Source organism: Artibeus jamaicensis, unplaced genomic scaffold (assembly GCF_021234435.1).
Source record: "Artibeus jamaicensis isolate MK-2021 breed Jamaican fruit bat unplaced genomic scaffold, CSHL_Jam_final scaffold_916, whole genome shotgun sequence".
In the NCBI taxonomy this organism is placed as follows: domain Eukaryota; kingdom Metazoa; phylum Chordata; class Mammalia; order Chiroptera; family Phyllostomidae; genus Artibeus; species Artibeus jamaicensis.
Window position 1 is genome coordinate 38293836 of NW_026522059.1, and position 15987 is coordinate 38309822.

The 15987-nt window shown below is 36.0% G+C and overlaps 1 protein-coding gene, 1 long non-coding RNA gene and 1 pseudogene across 4 annotated transcripts in view; 1 reads left to right on the top strand and 2 right to left on the bottom strand.

Moving 5' to 3' along the window:
- Nucleotides 1-15945, top strand: COPS5 (COP9 signalosome subunit 5). Of its 2 annotated transcripts, none has more exons than XM_037148925.2 (8): nucleotides 1-297; nucleotides 2471-2705; nucleotides 3815-3943; nucleotides 4606-4671; nucleotides 5212-5297; nucleotides 9849-9960; nucleotides 13468-13616; nucleotides 15704-15945. In XM_037148925.2, the coding sequence occupies exons 1-8, from the start codon at nucleotides 155-157 to the stop codon at nucleotides 15786-15788; spliced, it is 1005 nt and encodes a 334-aa protein (XP_037004820.1). In that variant the 5' UTR covers nucleotides 1-154; the 3' UTR covers nucleotides 15789-15945. The 2 variants fall into 2 exon arrangements, with proteins under 2 accessions (XP_037004820.1, XP_037004821.1); XM_037148926.2 differs by having other exon boundaries at nucleotides 215-305.
- Nucleotides 5294-15987, bottom strand: part of LOC119051951 (uncharacterized) — an 86402-nt gene continuing 75708 nt past the window's right edge. For both annotated transcript variants that reach the window (XR_008390782.1, XR_005083036.2), the window contains exons 3-4: nucleotides 7612-7737; nucleotides 5294-5498 (exon numbers count right to left, since the gene is read on the bottom strand). This is a non-coding gene — a long non-coding RNA (uncharacterized LOC119051951). The remainder of the gene's footprint in view (nucleotides 5499-7611; nucleotides 7738-15987) is intronic.
- LOC119051984 (uncharacterized) lies at nucleotides 11997-12131 on the bottom strand (annotated as a pseudogene).

Below are 15987 nucleotides of genomic sequence, written 5' to 3' on the forward strand. Positions count from 1 at the left end.
CCAACTTCACCTCCGGTTCCAGGTGTCATGGCTGCCTCGAGAGGCTAGTACGAATTTGCACCCGTGGTGCTGGGTCTGAAGCCCACACCCGGAAATTCAGCGAGGTAAAGTTGCATCTTGGTTGTGGAGGCGACAGCTTCTCGGTTTCCTGGAGATGGCGGCGTCCGGGAGTTGTATGGCCCAGAAAACCTGGGAATTGGCCAACAACATGCAGGAAGCCCAGAGCATCGATGAAATCTACAAATACGACAAGAAACAGCAGCAAGAAATCTTGGCGGCGAAGCCCTGGACTAAGGAGTGAGGAGGTCCCTGGCGAGATGCAGGGGAGGGAAGGGGTGGCGGGAGTTTAGGAGACCCAGAGGGAGTGGGAATTGAGTGGGGTGGAGACCTTGATTTTTCATGAACAGGGAGGAGAAAGAATATGCACTTGAAAAATTCTGATCTTTTATTCCCACGAGTAGAGCCTTAGCCCCACCACTGGGGCTTTCTTCGTCTCCCCTTTCTGTTTAACACCTTAGTCTCCGAAGGATGGAAGAGGAAAACGCCAAGCGGTGATTTGGGGTGATTTGTCCCTTCTCAACATCCGTATTTGTAATATATGCGACACACTGCCGTGAACTTTATGTCAATATACACCTTGTTGGGACCTTCACCTCATCCCAGACTGTGGAGACAGCAGCTGTCTTCAGAAATTGAGGCAGCCTAAGGGTCTCTATGAGCCATCTTCTAAAGATCTATAATCTTTTGATTGCTGGTCGTTATTTCAGAATACACGATGGTCTCCCCAGTTTCCCAAAATGTTACTCCACCAGTTCACATAAGCTAAAAGTCGTATCAGTAGAGCTTAATTAAGGCTTTTTGCCCCTTAGCAGAATCCCTGTAGGAGTGATGACAAGTTGAGAGCAGATTTTGTTAGGAAGAGAGTAAAAAGCAGTCTGTCTAATGGAGAGATAGAAAAGAGAACCATGGTCACCATACAAACACCATACTCCATCTGTCTCACAGTTTTTCGCAAGGAAAACTTAACAGTCAGTATTCAGATCCAGTAATGTTTACTGAATACCTAATATGGGCTGAGCACTGAGCTGGAAATTTCGATGTCATTTAATCTTTGTGACAACCCAGTACTGTATTTTCATTCTGTTGCAAATAAGAAAACAAGCAAATACAATAAGGAGCTTATTTCATAATCACAGAGGCAAAAAACTCCCAAGTGACCAATCATCAGGCCTGAGATCAAATCTTACTGTTGTCACTAAGTAGTTGATTGCCCCTATGTAATTTACTTATCCATCTTTATCTTTTTATTTGTGATGTGGAAATAAGACCAATGGGTGATGTCATGAAGATTAGATACAGTAACCTATAAAAAGGATGTACTAGATAAAGTAATATAAAAAAGGATGTCTAGAATGTATGTAATAAGAGCATAATAACTGTTTTTTCCTTTTCCCCAATAAATGGAGTAGCCAAGATTTTAATTTCAAAATTAAATCTTGCATCCCAAAAGCAACTCTCTATGTCTTCAATTTATAATTGAAACCTGTGGACAGACATCTTAAAAAGTCTTCTCAGAGACATTGACTGACCACTCTATACAGACTGGTTAGTTTGGCTGGTTGTCTGCTTTCTTCTACATCAGGCTATGCATTTTAGGTTGAATCAGCCAATTAGATATTTGGAAGCTGTCATCTTGCCTCACTGTGTGATTGTAGCTCTACTTATACTCATCTTAGCTGTCTTAGGCTATATCAGTGAGATGGAAAATGTAATTTTATTCAAGAGTAGTTTACTCACATCCACAGATTACAAACTAAAAGAATGATTATAGTAGAACTAAAGATATTAGGGCTAAATTTTTAATTTTGGCCGATATCACAGAAGTTGAGTATGTGTCAGGCACTAAGCTAAGTACTTTATATATTCATTTAGTTTATTTCCTCCTAACAACTCTGTGAAATATCCTCTTTTCAGACTGGGGCACAGATATTAAGTGGTTATTTCAAGGCCACAGCTAGGACCTGGCAGTACAATGATTCAAACCTTGGCAGATAGGTGTCAGAACACACATTCTTAACCATGAGGCCAGAGGTTAGGACTGAGAATAGTTGGGCACAACCGTACAACCAGAATCACAATCAGAGTTGGCAATTCCAAAATTAAGGAGAAAAAGTCTTTGAACTGGTCATGTACTTACCTCTTTTCTACTTAAGTAATATATTCTAAAAAACTATTTCATACTCTTCTCTTCCCCCAAGGGGAAATATTTGGCAGGACTCTGACATGTTTATCATTTCCATAGCCCTGCAGAAACTCTGTCCTTCTCTACTTCTTTTTTCTTTCCCACATTCTACACTTTTTCTTCCTTCCACCATTATAAATGCCTTCAATATTCAGTATCTTCACACACACTCTTTTGAAATTGTACTTTATATAAGAAAGTTAGTTACATTATGCTTTTGTTTTGTAGTCACCATTACTTTAAGTACTGCAAAATCTCAGCATTGGCTCTGCTGAAAATGGTGATGCACGCCAGATCAGGAGGCAACTTGGAAGTGATGGGCTTGATGCTGGGAAAGGTGGATGGTGAAACCATGATCATTATGGACAGTTTTGCTTTGCCTGTAGAGGGCACTGAAACCCGAGTAAATGCTCAGGCTGCTGCATATGAGTACATGGCTGCATACATAGAAAACGCCAAACAGGTAAAAATGTTGTTTCTTAAAGTTTAGTTACTGCAAGTAAAAGTCTCATGGTGACTTTTGACTTTCTAAACTTAAAGCTATCCTCTTTACATTAAGTTTATGTTTTAAGTTATTTTCAATAATTCTATATAAAATGTATATGATATTAGCGTAAATTTTAAAAAATAAATCCTCACACTTGCCCTACCTGGTATAGCTCAGTGGATTGAGGGTGGGCCTGCGAACCAAACAACCGCAGTTTGATTCCCAGTCAGGGCACATGCCTGGGTTACAGGACAGTTCCCTGCAGGGGGCACACGAGAGGCAACCATACATTGATGTTTCTCTCCCTCTCTCTTTCCCTTCCCCTCTAAAGATAATAAATAAAATCTTAAAAAATAATAATAAAAAAATTAAATCCTCACACTTGAGAGAGTAGATCTTAAAAGTTCTTATCACAAGAAATAAATTATAACTGTGGTGATAGATGTTAATTGACATTTATTGTGATCAATTCCCAATTTATACATATCAAATCATTACATTGTATACCTGAACTAATATAGTGTTATATGTCAATTATATCTCAAAAATTTTTTTAAATTCTCACACTCATTATCAGATGTGTGTTTAAAACCCAAAACTTTAGAAGTAACCTAAAGTTACTGAGTATAAAATTGATTCACTAAATTATGGTATAGCCATATAATCAGCTGCCAACCAGTAGTTATACATAATATGAAACAAACCCCAGAATATTTTCAGTGGAGAAGCAAAGTGTAGAATACTATATGTGGTATGCCATCATGTTTGTTTTTATTAATCTACATATGTGCAAAGAATATCTCGACAATAGCTATATAATAGCTGGGTATAATGGTAACATCTGGGCTGAGAAACTGGATAATTGGGGGGAAGAGGTAGGAAGGAGACTAAATAACCTTTATATCTTATTAATTTTGTGCTTTGGGCATGTGTTACTATTCGAAACATCTTTTTTTACTTGAAAGCACCATGTTCTATGAACTGTTCTCATACTATTATTTTACTATAAAGCTGTATAAACAGATCATAAGTGTTTCTAAGATTAAACAAGAACCTCAAGCTCCCTTGCCCTCTTCATTTGTTAGGTTGGCCGCCTTGAAAATGCAATTGGCTGGTATCATAGCCACCCTGGCTATGGCTGCTGGCTTTCTGGGATTGATGTTAGTACTCAGATGCTCAATCAGCAGTTTCAGGAACCATTTGTAGCAGTGGTGGTAAGTATTTTTACAACCAGTTGTAATTAAATTCTTTATAAAGATTACTAAAACAGGTGTTCATTGAAAAATAAAACAAGTGTGGTAAGAACAAGGCTCTGTTGTCAGTCTGCCTAGATTTGATCTGAATTCCACCTCTTAGAAATTGAGACTTTGGAACAAATTACTGAACCTCTTGGTGTCTCTTCCTCCACCCTGTAAGGTGAAGGTGACCCTGGCACCTGTGTCTCAGTTCCCTGCACACAGTAGGCATTGAGTCACTGTTGAATGGATTGAGTAAATCAGGAATTGCTAGAGCAGCTCTTGCTATGTTCAGTGTTCTAAATGCAATCCAGGCTACTATGAGGAAGGTAGAAAGTGTTCAGCTATTAAAAGAAAAAAAAAATTTGGAAAAGAGGAGTGAATGTTCTAATAGTATTCTAAAATAGTGTAATAACTAGATCTAATCTCTAAAGTAACTGTGAGACATTTCTATACTTAGCACTTCATTGAACTTTTACAGGTTTTTAGTTTGGTTCTTTATTCCTATTTGGTTATTTTAATTATTGTGTGATCTCTATCATCTTATATGTACACATATATTTCTAGATTTATAATGTTCAAACAAATGGAAGTATATAAAGATTTTATCATCAGCAGATACTAAATATATTTTATTGTAGATTGACCCAACAAGAACAATATCTGCAGGGAAAGTGAATCTTGGAGCCTTTAGGACATACCCAAAGGTAATTTTTGAAATTATAAGTCCCTATAACTTTTTAAGTTCCAAATATTTGACTTATTTTTTAAAGATGTGTTATGGTTAGTTCTTGTTTTCTCCTAAAACAATTTAATAATATTTTTAAAATAGCAGGCAGATTGTCTTTAGCACTAGTTGTTCTTAGCAGAAAACAGTACATTTGTGTTTCTATAGTTAATTTTATTGGAAAAGCAGTCTCCATTTGTTAAAAGGATGTGTGTGTCCATGGTATTCTAACAGGTACTAGAGAAACAAGCTACGTATATCTATTTCCTTCCCCACTTAAAGTGGTTATTAGCACAAGTGTGCCTCACCAAAGGACAAGAAAAGTCATTATAGGGCAAATCCAGTTTTCCTTCCCACCTGGAGTTGACAGACGATATAAACAATATACATTGTAGAATGTTTAGGTTCAATATTTGGCTCCCCAAAATTAATGTTTCTATAAATATAAAGCTACGTGTAAAACATTGTTTTTCCTTTGATTTACTTTGCTTAATTTTCTATTTTCTTCATTTTTGTTTAGGGCTACAAACCTCCTGATGAAGGACCTTCTGAGTACCAGACTATCCCACTTAATAAAATAGAAGACTTTGGTGTACACTGCAAACAGTAAGTAATTTAAAAACATATCTGCCCTGGCTGGTGTAGCTCAGTGGATTGAGCATGGGCCTGTGAACCAAGGGGTTGCTGGTTGATTCCCAGTCAGGGCACATGCCTGGGTTGCAGGGCAGGTCGCCAGTGGGGGGCTCTTGAGAAGCAAGCACACATTGATGTTTCTCTCCATCTCTTTCTCCTTTCCTTCCCCTCTCTCTAAAAATAAATAAATAAAATCTTATTGAAAAAATGTATCTGATGCCAGAGTCATAAGAAACCCAAGATATACAGACCAAGCCCCTTACAGATGAGAATAAAAGGTTCGGCCAAATTCCTTTCATAATGCTTTTTGAAATAGTAGTAACAATGTACAAATTTAGAATAATGTTTGTATTTTTATTAATAATTGTTTTAATCTAATGTAATTTTCTTTCCCACAATCATAAATATTTTATCAATATACAAGATATATGGTCCAATATACAAGAAATTAACAGTTGAAAAAAATTGTATTCAGGACCAGCCTAACACTAGTCTATCTGCAACCTAAAAGTACCCAGGTTTCACTAAGCAAAAATTCTTAACATTTTCACTCCAAAAGTTAAAGAAACCATACTGAAAACCTCTGAATTACATACTTCTTTAACATAGTGAATCTTACGAATCTTACAGTATGTGAGTTACATCTCAGTTTTTAAAGTGTTAAAGAAACCAATGAGGACAGTTTTCTCCACCTTCTAAATGTATCTTGCCACCTTTCATTATCGTCTTGTCCCAAGCCATCTGAAGCCTGAACCACAGTGCCGGCCTTCTAACTAGTGTTCCTGCTTCTGCCCTTCATCCCTTTAGGTCTTTTGTCCACCAAGTTGATTCTTTTAAAGCTCACCCTATCTAAAATAGCATCTTCCTGTCATTCTGTGTTCCTTTTCCGTCTTTATTTTTCTTAGCACTTGACACCAACTGATAGGTTTTTTACTTCCTTGTTGTCAACTCCATTAGAAAGTGAACTTCATGAAAGTAGAATTGATTTTCTGCTGTATCCTAACATTTAAAGTAGATCATGGCACATAGAAGGATTAGCACCCCCCAAAAATGTTGCTTGAATGTTTATCTAGTGTCTCCTTTCCTCCATACCTCCTATCCCAACTTCAGGGAATACCTGGACTACTTATGTGCTACTACCACTCTTATTTTTCTGTTTAGAAATTCTTATTCAGGAACTACTGTAAAGGATCATGGACAAAACCAAGGGGGAGGGTGGAAGCAAGGGAGGGAGGTGGGTTTGGCTGGGGTGGGAGGAGTGGTGGGGGAAAATGCAGACAACTGTAATTGAACAATAAAGTAATTCTTTAAAAATCCTTAGAAAATTTCAGAATTTCTAAATTTGAGTTTTTAAATGTATGTGGTTTTCAGTCATCCTTAAGATATGTCTGAAGAAAAAAATCTGTTTTATTTTTCAGTTAAAGATTTAGGATTAAATCACTTAATTTACCCTATTGAGAAGAATTTAAGACATTCCCATGTGAGAGAATGGCTCCTGGGCACCTTTGCTGTGATAATTACATTTTCAGAATAACCAAGTCAGTTTTTTCTTTTATTTATACTGAGTTGCAGTCGTCAAAAGCTTATACTTTTAACACCTACTCTACTTTTCTTGGCACCACCAGCCGCTTTTGAAACAAAAAAGACAGCAGCAGGCTATGCTTTCTGTGTCCAAACAAGACAACAAACATTTCCTGTTTTACTGAAATAGGAGCCGACCAGAGAGGAGTGGCCACTTTCCAGCTACCTACATTGCTAATAGCATAGCAGTTTGAATCCAGAATTGCTTGCATATTCAAAGATGTACTCTTACTTACCCTTTTTCACAAGACAAATAAGTGTCTTAATTTATTTTTATTTCAAATCTGTAATGATTTGAAATACCGCCAAGTTGAAAGAGCAGGGTTCTGTGCAGGTTGAATATAGGGCCATTTCATAAAGTATCTGCTGATGAGCTACTATTTGTATTTATATTGACCATTCTTTTCTCTTTTCAACCTTAAGTGCCAGAACATAATGCACTCAAAGTCTGTTTTAAACATAGAATCTAATATACATATTAATATTTTAACTTTGAAGAATCTTAGTGAAAATAAGAGTTTCTTTTATCTTGCATGTTACCAGTGTTTTACAAGCATATAGTTTAAAAAGTAAAATGGTTCCAGGAAACTTACTATAAAGAACAAGTCTTATACTCTTTCCTTTCCCATCCCCCAGACACAGTCACTTAAACTGTTACAGTTACTGTTACAGTTACTGTTACTACTTCAAGCATTTACTCGAATACCTTCAAACAGCATGCTGATAGTGCTGCTTTTTGATTTTCAGTTCTAGGCAGGATCTGTTACTGACTTATACAGAAGGTGAAGGTTAGCTCCATAAGTTGTTTCGAATGTTCTTGTTTTCAACTCTGCTACTCAAAAAAAAAAAAAATCGTATCAACCTGTGGGATTTAAACAGAAATTACATTAAGGTGATCCACATATTTTAAAACATAAAAGTATATTTAGAGCCTCAAGTTTGAGTGCCCTTATTTCCCACCCTTTATAAATCTAAATATCTGTTGTACTCACCCTCTAATCCAGCAATTTTCAACAGGTGTGCCGCAAGAATTTTTAAAACATGCAGTACCTGCCTATTTTAGTCAAAGGCACTGACCTTTTGTCCCTTAGATTGTCAAGTAAAAAATGACAACAGCCAACACAACAATAGCTATTGAATGAATCAAAATTATATCTATTTTTCTGTCAGATTGGCAAAAAATACATTTTTTGATGTACCGTAGAATTTTAATAACTACTTTATGTGTGCCATGAGATGAAGAGGTTGGGAATTGCTGCTCTGGTCTCTTTTTCATCTGGGATCAGAAGTGCCACTCCCCTTTCCACACCTGACCCTCACTCCTAGGGCCTCGCTGCCTAAATACTCTCATAAATGTCTACACGCTGGATATAAAATTAAAAACCAGGAGGTTTTTAGTAATAAATACAACTTTTCATATCCTTTCTCTGCCACTTACTTGCTATGTAGCTTTAAGCAAGGTCTTTACTCTCAATCTGTTTCCTTGTCTGTAGAATGGGAAAAAACTGATTGGAAGGAAGATAAATGAGAATGCATGGAAAGCACCCAGTACATAGTAGGTGCTGAAGAAAAATGCTGTTCCCCTTCTGCATTTCACTAGCTGTGTCTTTTCCATCTTCAGATATGCACAGGAATCTTAATTGTGAAAATGCCTTCACTTTATTCTGATGTCTTTAAATTCTCAGTCTTTTTTATTCATCCTAAACTTAACCAACAAGCATTTTTGTTCTGTTCGTGTGTTACGGTCTTTTGTACCACTCGCTTGAGCCTGATCCTTTACCCCTTCACTCCTGCCCTACTGCGTGGCATCCTTTGTGGTATCCATGCCCCCAGTTTCTCTCCTCTACACATCCTGCTACAGCCAGCTTTCTAAAGCCCTCTTTGGCCATGTCACTGCTTTGCTCAAACACCTTCCATGAGTCCCAAATACCTAAAAAATAAAGGTTAAACTTCTTAGCCTTTTATGTAATATCCTGTACCAGCTAGACCCCAACAGTTTTCTGGGTTTTCCTCACATAATTCTGCTCTCGCTGAATTGTCCATGGCTATCCTTTTTGTGAGCTGATGTTCTCTGCCTGATCCCCTCCTTGCTCTCAAGATCCCAGCACCATGGACTCTTGTAGGGGTCACTCTAATCCTGCTTTCTCCCTGAGGATTCTCAGGCAGTCTGTCAACTGTAAAAGTACTCATTATCTCTAACAGTTAGTTCGAAGGTGATTGATTTTATATATTCACTGTACTAGCATCATTTACTGTCATTCAGTATATGTTATCTAACTTTTTGTGGATTCATATCACATCTTCTGTATAAGTGGTAAGCTTGTTAAGATAAAGAAGTCCCTTGTGTTTCCATGTATCCATTGATGTACAGAACCTAGACATTTTAAAATATTTATTACTTGAAAAAATTATGTCTTTCAGACATTTAAGCAAAATTTCCTTGCTATAACTGATTATAAGTTAGGTACCTTTGGAAGTAATAATAATTCTTTTAGGTGCTTTAAGGACCTACTTTATACTTTACTTTTCCAAAAAGCAGTAGCTCCTAATTGGGGGATTAGAGTGGGGAGAACAGGACATCCATCCAACATGTCATGTTCAGTATTTTTAAAAGCCTAACAAAAACACTTGACCCTAGGCAGGCAGTTCATGGAGCTTATGTGCTATTGTCTAAAACTAATAAATAATATCATGTGTCATTCAGTGTCATTCAGAAATTCAGATTGTTGTTGATGACTTCTTGGGAATTTCTAGGTGCTACAGAGGGAAAAAATACAACACAAGAAAGTGTAGCAAGCAGAAGATTTTTGAGACCATGACCCTGAAGAGTAAAGAAACAATGGTTACCTGTTGTTTTCTTGGACTAAAAACTTAAATTTGGGTATAACTTTTATATGATGTGGTTGAATATTTTCTATTTACTTAATTTGTGCTTTTTCATAGATACTATGCCTTAGAAGTCTCATATTTCAAATCCTCTTTGGATCGCAAATTGCTTGAGCTTTTATGGAATAAATACTGGGTGAATACGCTGAGCTCCTCTAGCTTGCTTACTGTAAGTATTCTGCTTCCAAGGAATGTGCTACATAAAATGTTATTAACTTAAACTCTTTTTCGTGGAATGACTATACCTGACTTGACCAACACATCAGGGCTGGAGTCGGATTCTGCATGACCAGAGCTTGATTAGGATAACAGTCCAAGCAGAGGTCTGCATCATGTGCTGTTGAGACCAAGTCTAAATGGCAAACAGTGCCCCAATGAGGGTGATATCTGCTCCTGCCTCAGAGAAACAGAGAGAAAATACAAGTACTGTTTTTTGTTGTGCTAGGTATTTCAGGTAGGACTGTAGTTACAAGTAACAGGAGACCCAACCAGACTGACTTAAAGAGAATCATTTAAGCTGCAGAGTTCAGGAGTAAGGCTTATTAGTTTAGCCTCAACTAAGTTTGCATTCAAACAATATTATGAGGTCTTGATCCTTCTCTCACAGCTTAGATTTTATGTCATTTAGCTTTAGTTCCAGGTTTCATGTGAAGGGAAGATGGCAATTAGCTTCAGACCTCATAGCCTCTCAGTGTCACATTCAAAGGGGAAGATCAAGATACAGCCTTCCATTTCTGTCTTTCTGCCTCTGTCCCTCTCTTCCCAAGGTGAAGCCTTATTATGTCTGAGCTTTGCTTAAGTCACATGCCCATGCTTACACCTGAAAGGTAGAAGAAACCGTTTCAGGAGTACATGGACAAGGGATGGGGAATCAGAATAGCATTACCTTAAAGTAGCAGATGCCAGGCCAAAAAGAAAAAAAGTTACTAAAACCTGATATAATGAGAAGGATATTTATGTAACAAACTTCTATGTATTCTGTCTAGAGTTTAGGCAGGAATATAGTATTTATGATGGTTGGTTGGTATTTTGTTTTAACTTTTTTAAAAAGTAGGCCACTTCATAACAGTACAGTGTAGGATAGTGGTTAGAACCACAAAATTTGGAATAAAATTAACTCAGTTCAAACAACTGTGCCACTTTACTGGCTGTGTGTGACCTTCAGAAAATTATTTAATGTGACTGAGCCTTTCTTGGGCTCTATGATAGTACTACCTCCATTATTAAGTACATTGAGAATCAATGAAATACTTTATATAAAGCAGTTAGCAAAGTGCCTGGCATATAATAAAGCCTCAATAAATTTTGTTGTTGTTGTTGTTGTTTGGTTCATTGTATTAAGGGGGAAAGACCTCACTTGGACATATTTACTGTTACTTTAAACACAATTCTGAGAAGTTTTCTGTTCTTATTTTGAATCCTCAACAGTCAGAAGTAGCAAATGAGAAGGAAGGAGAATGATCATAACAGCAAACATTTATTAAGAGTTTCCTATTCTCCAGACACTGCTAAATGCTTTATATGTGTTGTTTCCTTAGAGCAAGTGCACTCATAGCAGCCAGAAGTGACACATGATGGCAAGGGGAGAAAACACTAAGACCAGAGCAGCCTGAACCTTTTTGTAAAGGCAAACCTACCTACTCAGCCTATGGCTGTCCCTGTATTCCAGCACTGCATATATTGAGGACATTAATAACCAAGAAAAGGTTAAATTATATTTCTTCCTTTCTTACAGTTTTATATATAGTTCATTACAGCATTTTAAGTAAAAAATACATAAATATATATTCAACTCATCTCCTTTCCCAGCTAAAGCATTTAACCTAAAAGCTACCAGGGAAAAAAGTAATTTTCTGATTTAAAAAATTAGTTCCCTATATGTATTCTCTGTCTGAAATATAATTGATGTCATTTTATTGCATTTTAACAGTATAACTTTTTCTGCCATCCTACATTTTCATGGCATGAACTAAATCTTCCAAATGTGAAGTGGTCTAGAAACCCTTATAAACCTTAGGGTTTTCTCATAACCATGTGTGTATTGAGGGGGGGAGGCGGAGGGGCAGTTGGTGGTGGTGTTGGTGCCCTAAGCCATTTAGATCCAAAGTGAATATAATTGCATGTTTAAAAAATACAAGTTTGTAAAATCATTGAGGAGCTAGTAGCATTTTCTTTTCTTTCTCTTTTTCTTTTCTTTTTTTTTGCCTTGTTTTGAAACCAGCCCACATGCTATAGAGCAGACTACAAGTACTGTGAGGCCAGCTTCAGTATTACTTTTCCTCCTTTTAAGCAACCAGCAAGCATGGTGTTCAGATCCAATGGGAGAGAGAACCGGAGGTTGAGCTGGTAGTATTTTAAAGGGCTCTCTGTAGTAACTGTGATGACAGCAAATAACTTCTCATGTTTAGTGATTGAACTGTATTTCTTGTACACTGTCCTATACACTGAGCAAATAGAATAACACATTGTTGCCAAGTTGTTTGTTAAATCTTCATGCTTCTCTCTTAAAGATATAGGAAAGAAGTGGAATATATACTTCACAACTGATCTTTATGAAAATTTGCTTTGTATTTCAAACACATTCTCAAAAAGATGTCCCACAGAAATCTTTTTAAAAACATTACAATTACATGTATATTATAAAAGTTTTTATTTTTGAAAAGTAAGAAATGTTGAAGAACAAAATGATATACATAGGGGTAGGCAAAAATAGGTTTACAGTTTTGAGAATACAAAACACAAGGTTTATTTGCTGTTGTAATAATCATAACCTGCTGTCTTCCATACATACAACTGTAAACCTACTTTTGCTCCTGCTTTTCCCTGCTCTGTGTGTATTCCAACTTACCAAATGTAGGTATGCATGTGAGCATATAGTGTTACTCTAAAATAGAACTGGTTTTAGCTAGGTGGAGGGATTGTATGAGTTTCTTTTCTCCTTTATATTACTCTGTTTTTCAGATATTCTGCAGTAGCATTTTATAATCAGAACACCTAAAACAGTTATTTTTTAAATATGTCATAAGTGCTGATTCTGGAAGTTCAACAAGAGCAGATAACAAAATTTCATTTTCCATCTATAGGATATATTGCATAAGAGATATTAAATGAATATTCTTGTTTATATAAATGAGTTATTCCAAATAAAAGTAAAATGTAATTAAATTTTTTAAAAAAGAACAAATAACAAAACTAGCTAATGTTAAGGTTTTGCCAGGTGCCATGAACAGTCCTAAGAGCTTTATATTTGTTACTTAATTTGATCTTCACAATAGCCTTAGGGTAGAAATTATCACCTTTATCCTCCATTTTCAAAAGAGGACTTAAAAAGATACTCTCTCAAGGCCTCCCAACTAATCTGTAGCAGAACCAGAACCTGGGCTCAGATCTGTGAAAGTTTCTCATTATAATAAATATTGGATTCAGCAAAGGAAAAATTTCAAATCTAATCTTAAAATTATAAAAGAATGAAAAACTATTTAGTTACACTGCTTGAACTTTGGAGTCAGTTTTTGCAAATTTCATTTGACTTTTTAATTCACTCACTGTTCACTTAGACTTCATGGTGGAATTCTTTATAAATGACATATTCTATATTGAAGAAAACTAATTTACATTAAAAATGTCTAATGGTAGGCTAGTATTGTATACTGACACAATAACATTTTCTCTACAGAATGCAGACTATACCACTGGCCAGGTCTTTGATTTGTCTGAAAAATTAGAACAGTCAGAAGCCCAGTTGGGACGAGGGAGTTTCATGTTGGGTTTAGAAACACACGACAGAAAGTCAGAAGACAAACTTGCCAAAGCTACGCGAGACAGGTAAGAGCAAATCTATTCCTGCCCCTCTTTTTTGTTTCAATATTTGCAAATAATAGCCCTGACTGATGTGGCAGTGAGTTGGACATCATCCACAAACTGAAAGGTCTCAGATTTGATTCCAGTCAGGGCATATGCCTGGGTTGCAGGACAGGTCCCCAGTTGGGGGGCATGTGGGAGGAAACCAATGGATGTTTTTCTCATTCATCGATGTTTCTCTCCTTCCCTTCCCCTCTCTCTAAAATTAAATAAATAAAATCTTTTTTTTAATTTGCAAATAATAATAGGATTCGAAAGTTTAACTTTCTTATAACTTAGAATGATACCTGAGTATTAACTTCTTGGGACCTTTAAGAGTTGTCAAGGGCTGATTTTACCTTTGACAATTTAGTAGACATTAGATAACTAGGCTTAAAGTCTAGTTAATGTTATGAAAAACTCTCAGTCATCTTTTCTAGGTTCAGCTAGAAAGTGTAACAAATGAAACCAGTCAGTCACTGAATTTTTTTATTTTTTAAAGCTTCTGCAAAGGGATGTCCTAATCCATTCTACTGTAATCATTTTTGGAGGGATTAAAGTGGGATTTCTAAAATTTATAAAATTTTCGATTTTTTTAAAGTTTAAATCCCTAAATAGTACAGGAATGATTGTATCTCCCTTGTTATTCTTCTGATATGACTTTTTATTTATTATCTCAAATTTCACTAACAAGATTTGTTAGGAACAAACTTTGGATATGTTCTCTGATAACTTAGGATATAATTATGTGGCCCTTCAGATACATTCAGGGTTGGGAAGACTAACTAAATAACATTTACTTTCACAAAAATTTGAATTTTAATGTGATAATTAGGGACAGAGAGGAAGGGGAAAGTATGTTATAAACCTGAAACCTTGGTATGTATTTTAAGAAAAACTGAACTGGTGGGTGGGATGGATAAAGGAGAAGGGAAGACAAAGTGTGTTAGAAGCAGAAGCCCTCTTGAGTTAGAATTACCTCATTACTTTGTTCTCCAGGGGTTTTTGGAAAGTATAGATAGAGCTAGAAACCTGGATGCAAATTACATTTTCCTTTGACATTAGGTCTCAATTTTGGTGCTTGCTCTAATGTGTATTTTTCCTCATTCATCTCTATAAGTCTGGGATTTGTAATTTTATCTACATTTATACTTCAATTTCTTTTGAAGCAAAAATTTCACTGTGGGAAAGCCTCCAATTACATAAGTAGAAAAGTAGGAAGAACAAAAGTAGTAGTTTAAAAGTAAAGAATTTTCCTTTTGGGGGTAACTTTATAAGAATCGTATCTTTTTCTGAATATTGGTGGATTCTTAGCATTTTGGGGAGTTGCTTTTTATTTTTTATCAATTCTAAAATGTAAGTCCAGTCCTGGCTGGTGTGGCTTAGTGGATTGAGTGCTGGCCTGCAAACCAAAGGGTTGCTGGTTCAATTCCCAGTCAGGGCACATGCCTGGGTTGCAGGCCAGGTCCCCAGTGGGGGCCACATGAGAGGCAACCACACATTGATGTTTCTCTAACTCTCTTTCTCCTTCCCTTCCCCTCTCTCTAAAAATAAATAAAACCTTCTTTAAAAATAAAATAAAATGTAAGTCCACCCATTAACCTAACTTTGACTTCTAATTATTTGAAGGACGTTTGTGATTATTTTAGGGAAAAAAACAGGATTTTTTTAAATCGTTTTAAAAATTATTCAAAGTAATAAACAATAAAGACAGGAATAACAGATTTTAATGTAATACTGGAATCAATATCATTATGAATTATGTGTAATTTAGTGACCTTGTAGAACAGAACTTTTCCCAAAGCAGCTGATAAGTAACAAAATTAACTTAGGCATTATATCAAATTTTACTTTATTCCTTGTAAAGATGCTCTTAAGTAGTGAAATGGTGAAAAGATATTCAGGAGACTAAAAATAATGAGGGTAAACTGTAAATTGATATGGTTTGGGGAGTATGGATAGAACTGAAAATCATCATTGGGAGTGCAAGAATGGAAATAGAGGAGACTTGTGTATTTGAAATAGTTTTCAGGTCTTATGACATTATGTGATATGTGGTTTTTTTTTTCCAGCTGTAAAACTACCATAGAAGCTATCCATGGATTGATGTCTCAGGTTATTAAGGATAAACTGTTTAATCAAATTAACATCTCTTAAACAATCCCTAAGTAGTACTTTTGCCTGGAAGCCAGTATGAAAGAAATACTCAAGTAACACTTTAAAACCAGTTACCAAAAATCTGATTAGAAGTATAAGGTGCTCTGAAGTGTGCTGAACATATTAACATCCTGTAATAAAAGTCTTTGAAATCAAATTGTTCTTTCTTTTTTTTTGAGGGAGGGGTTACATTATTTTT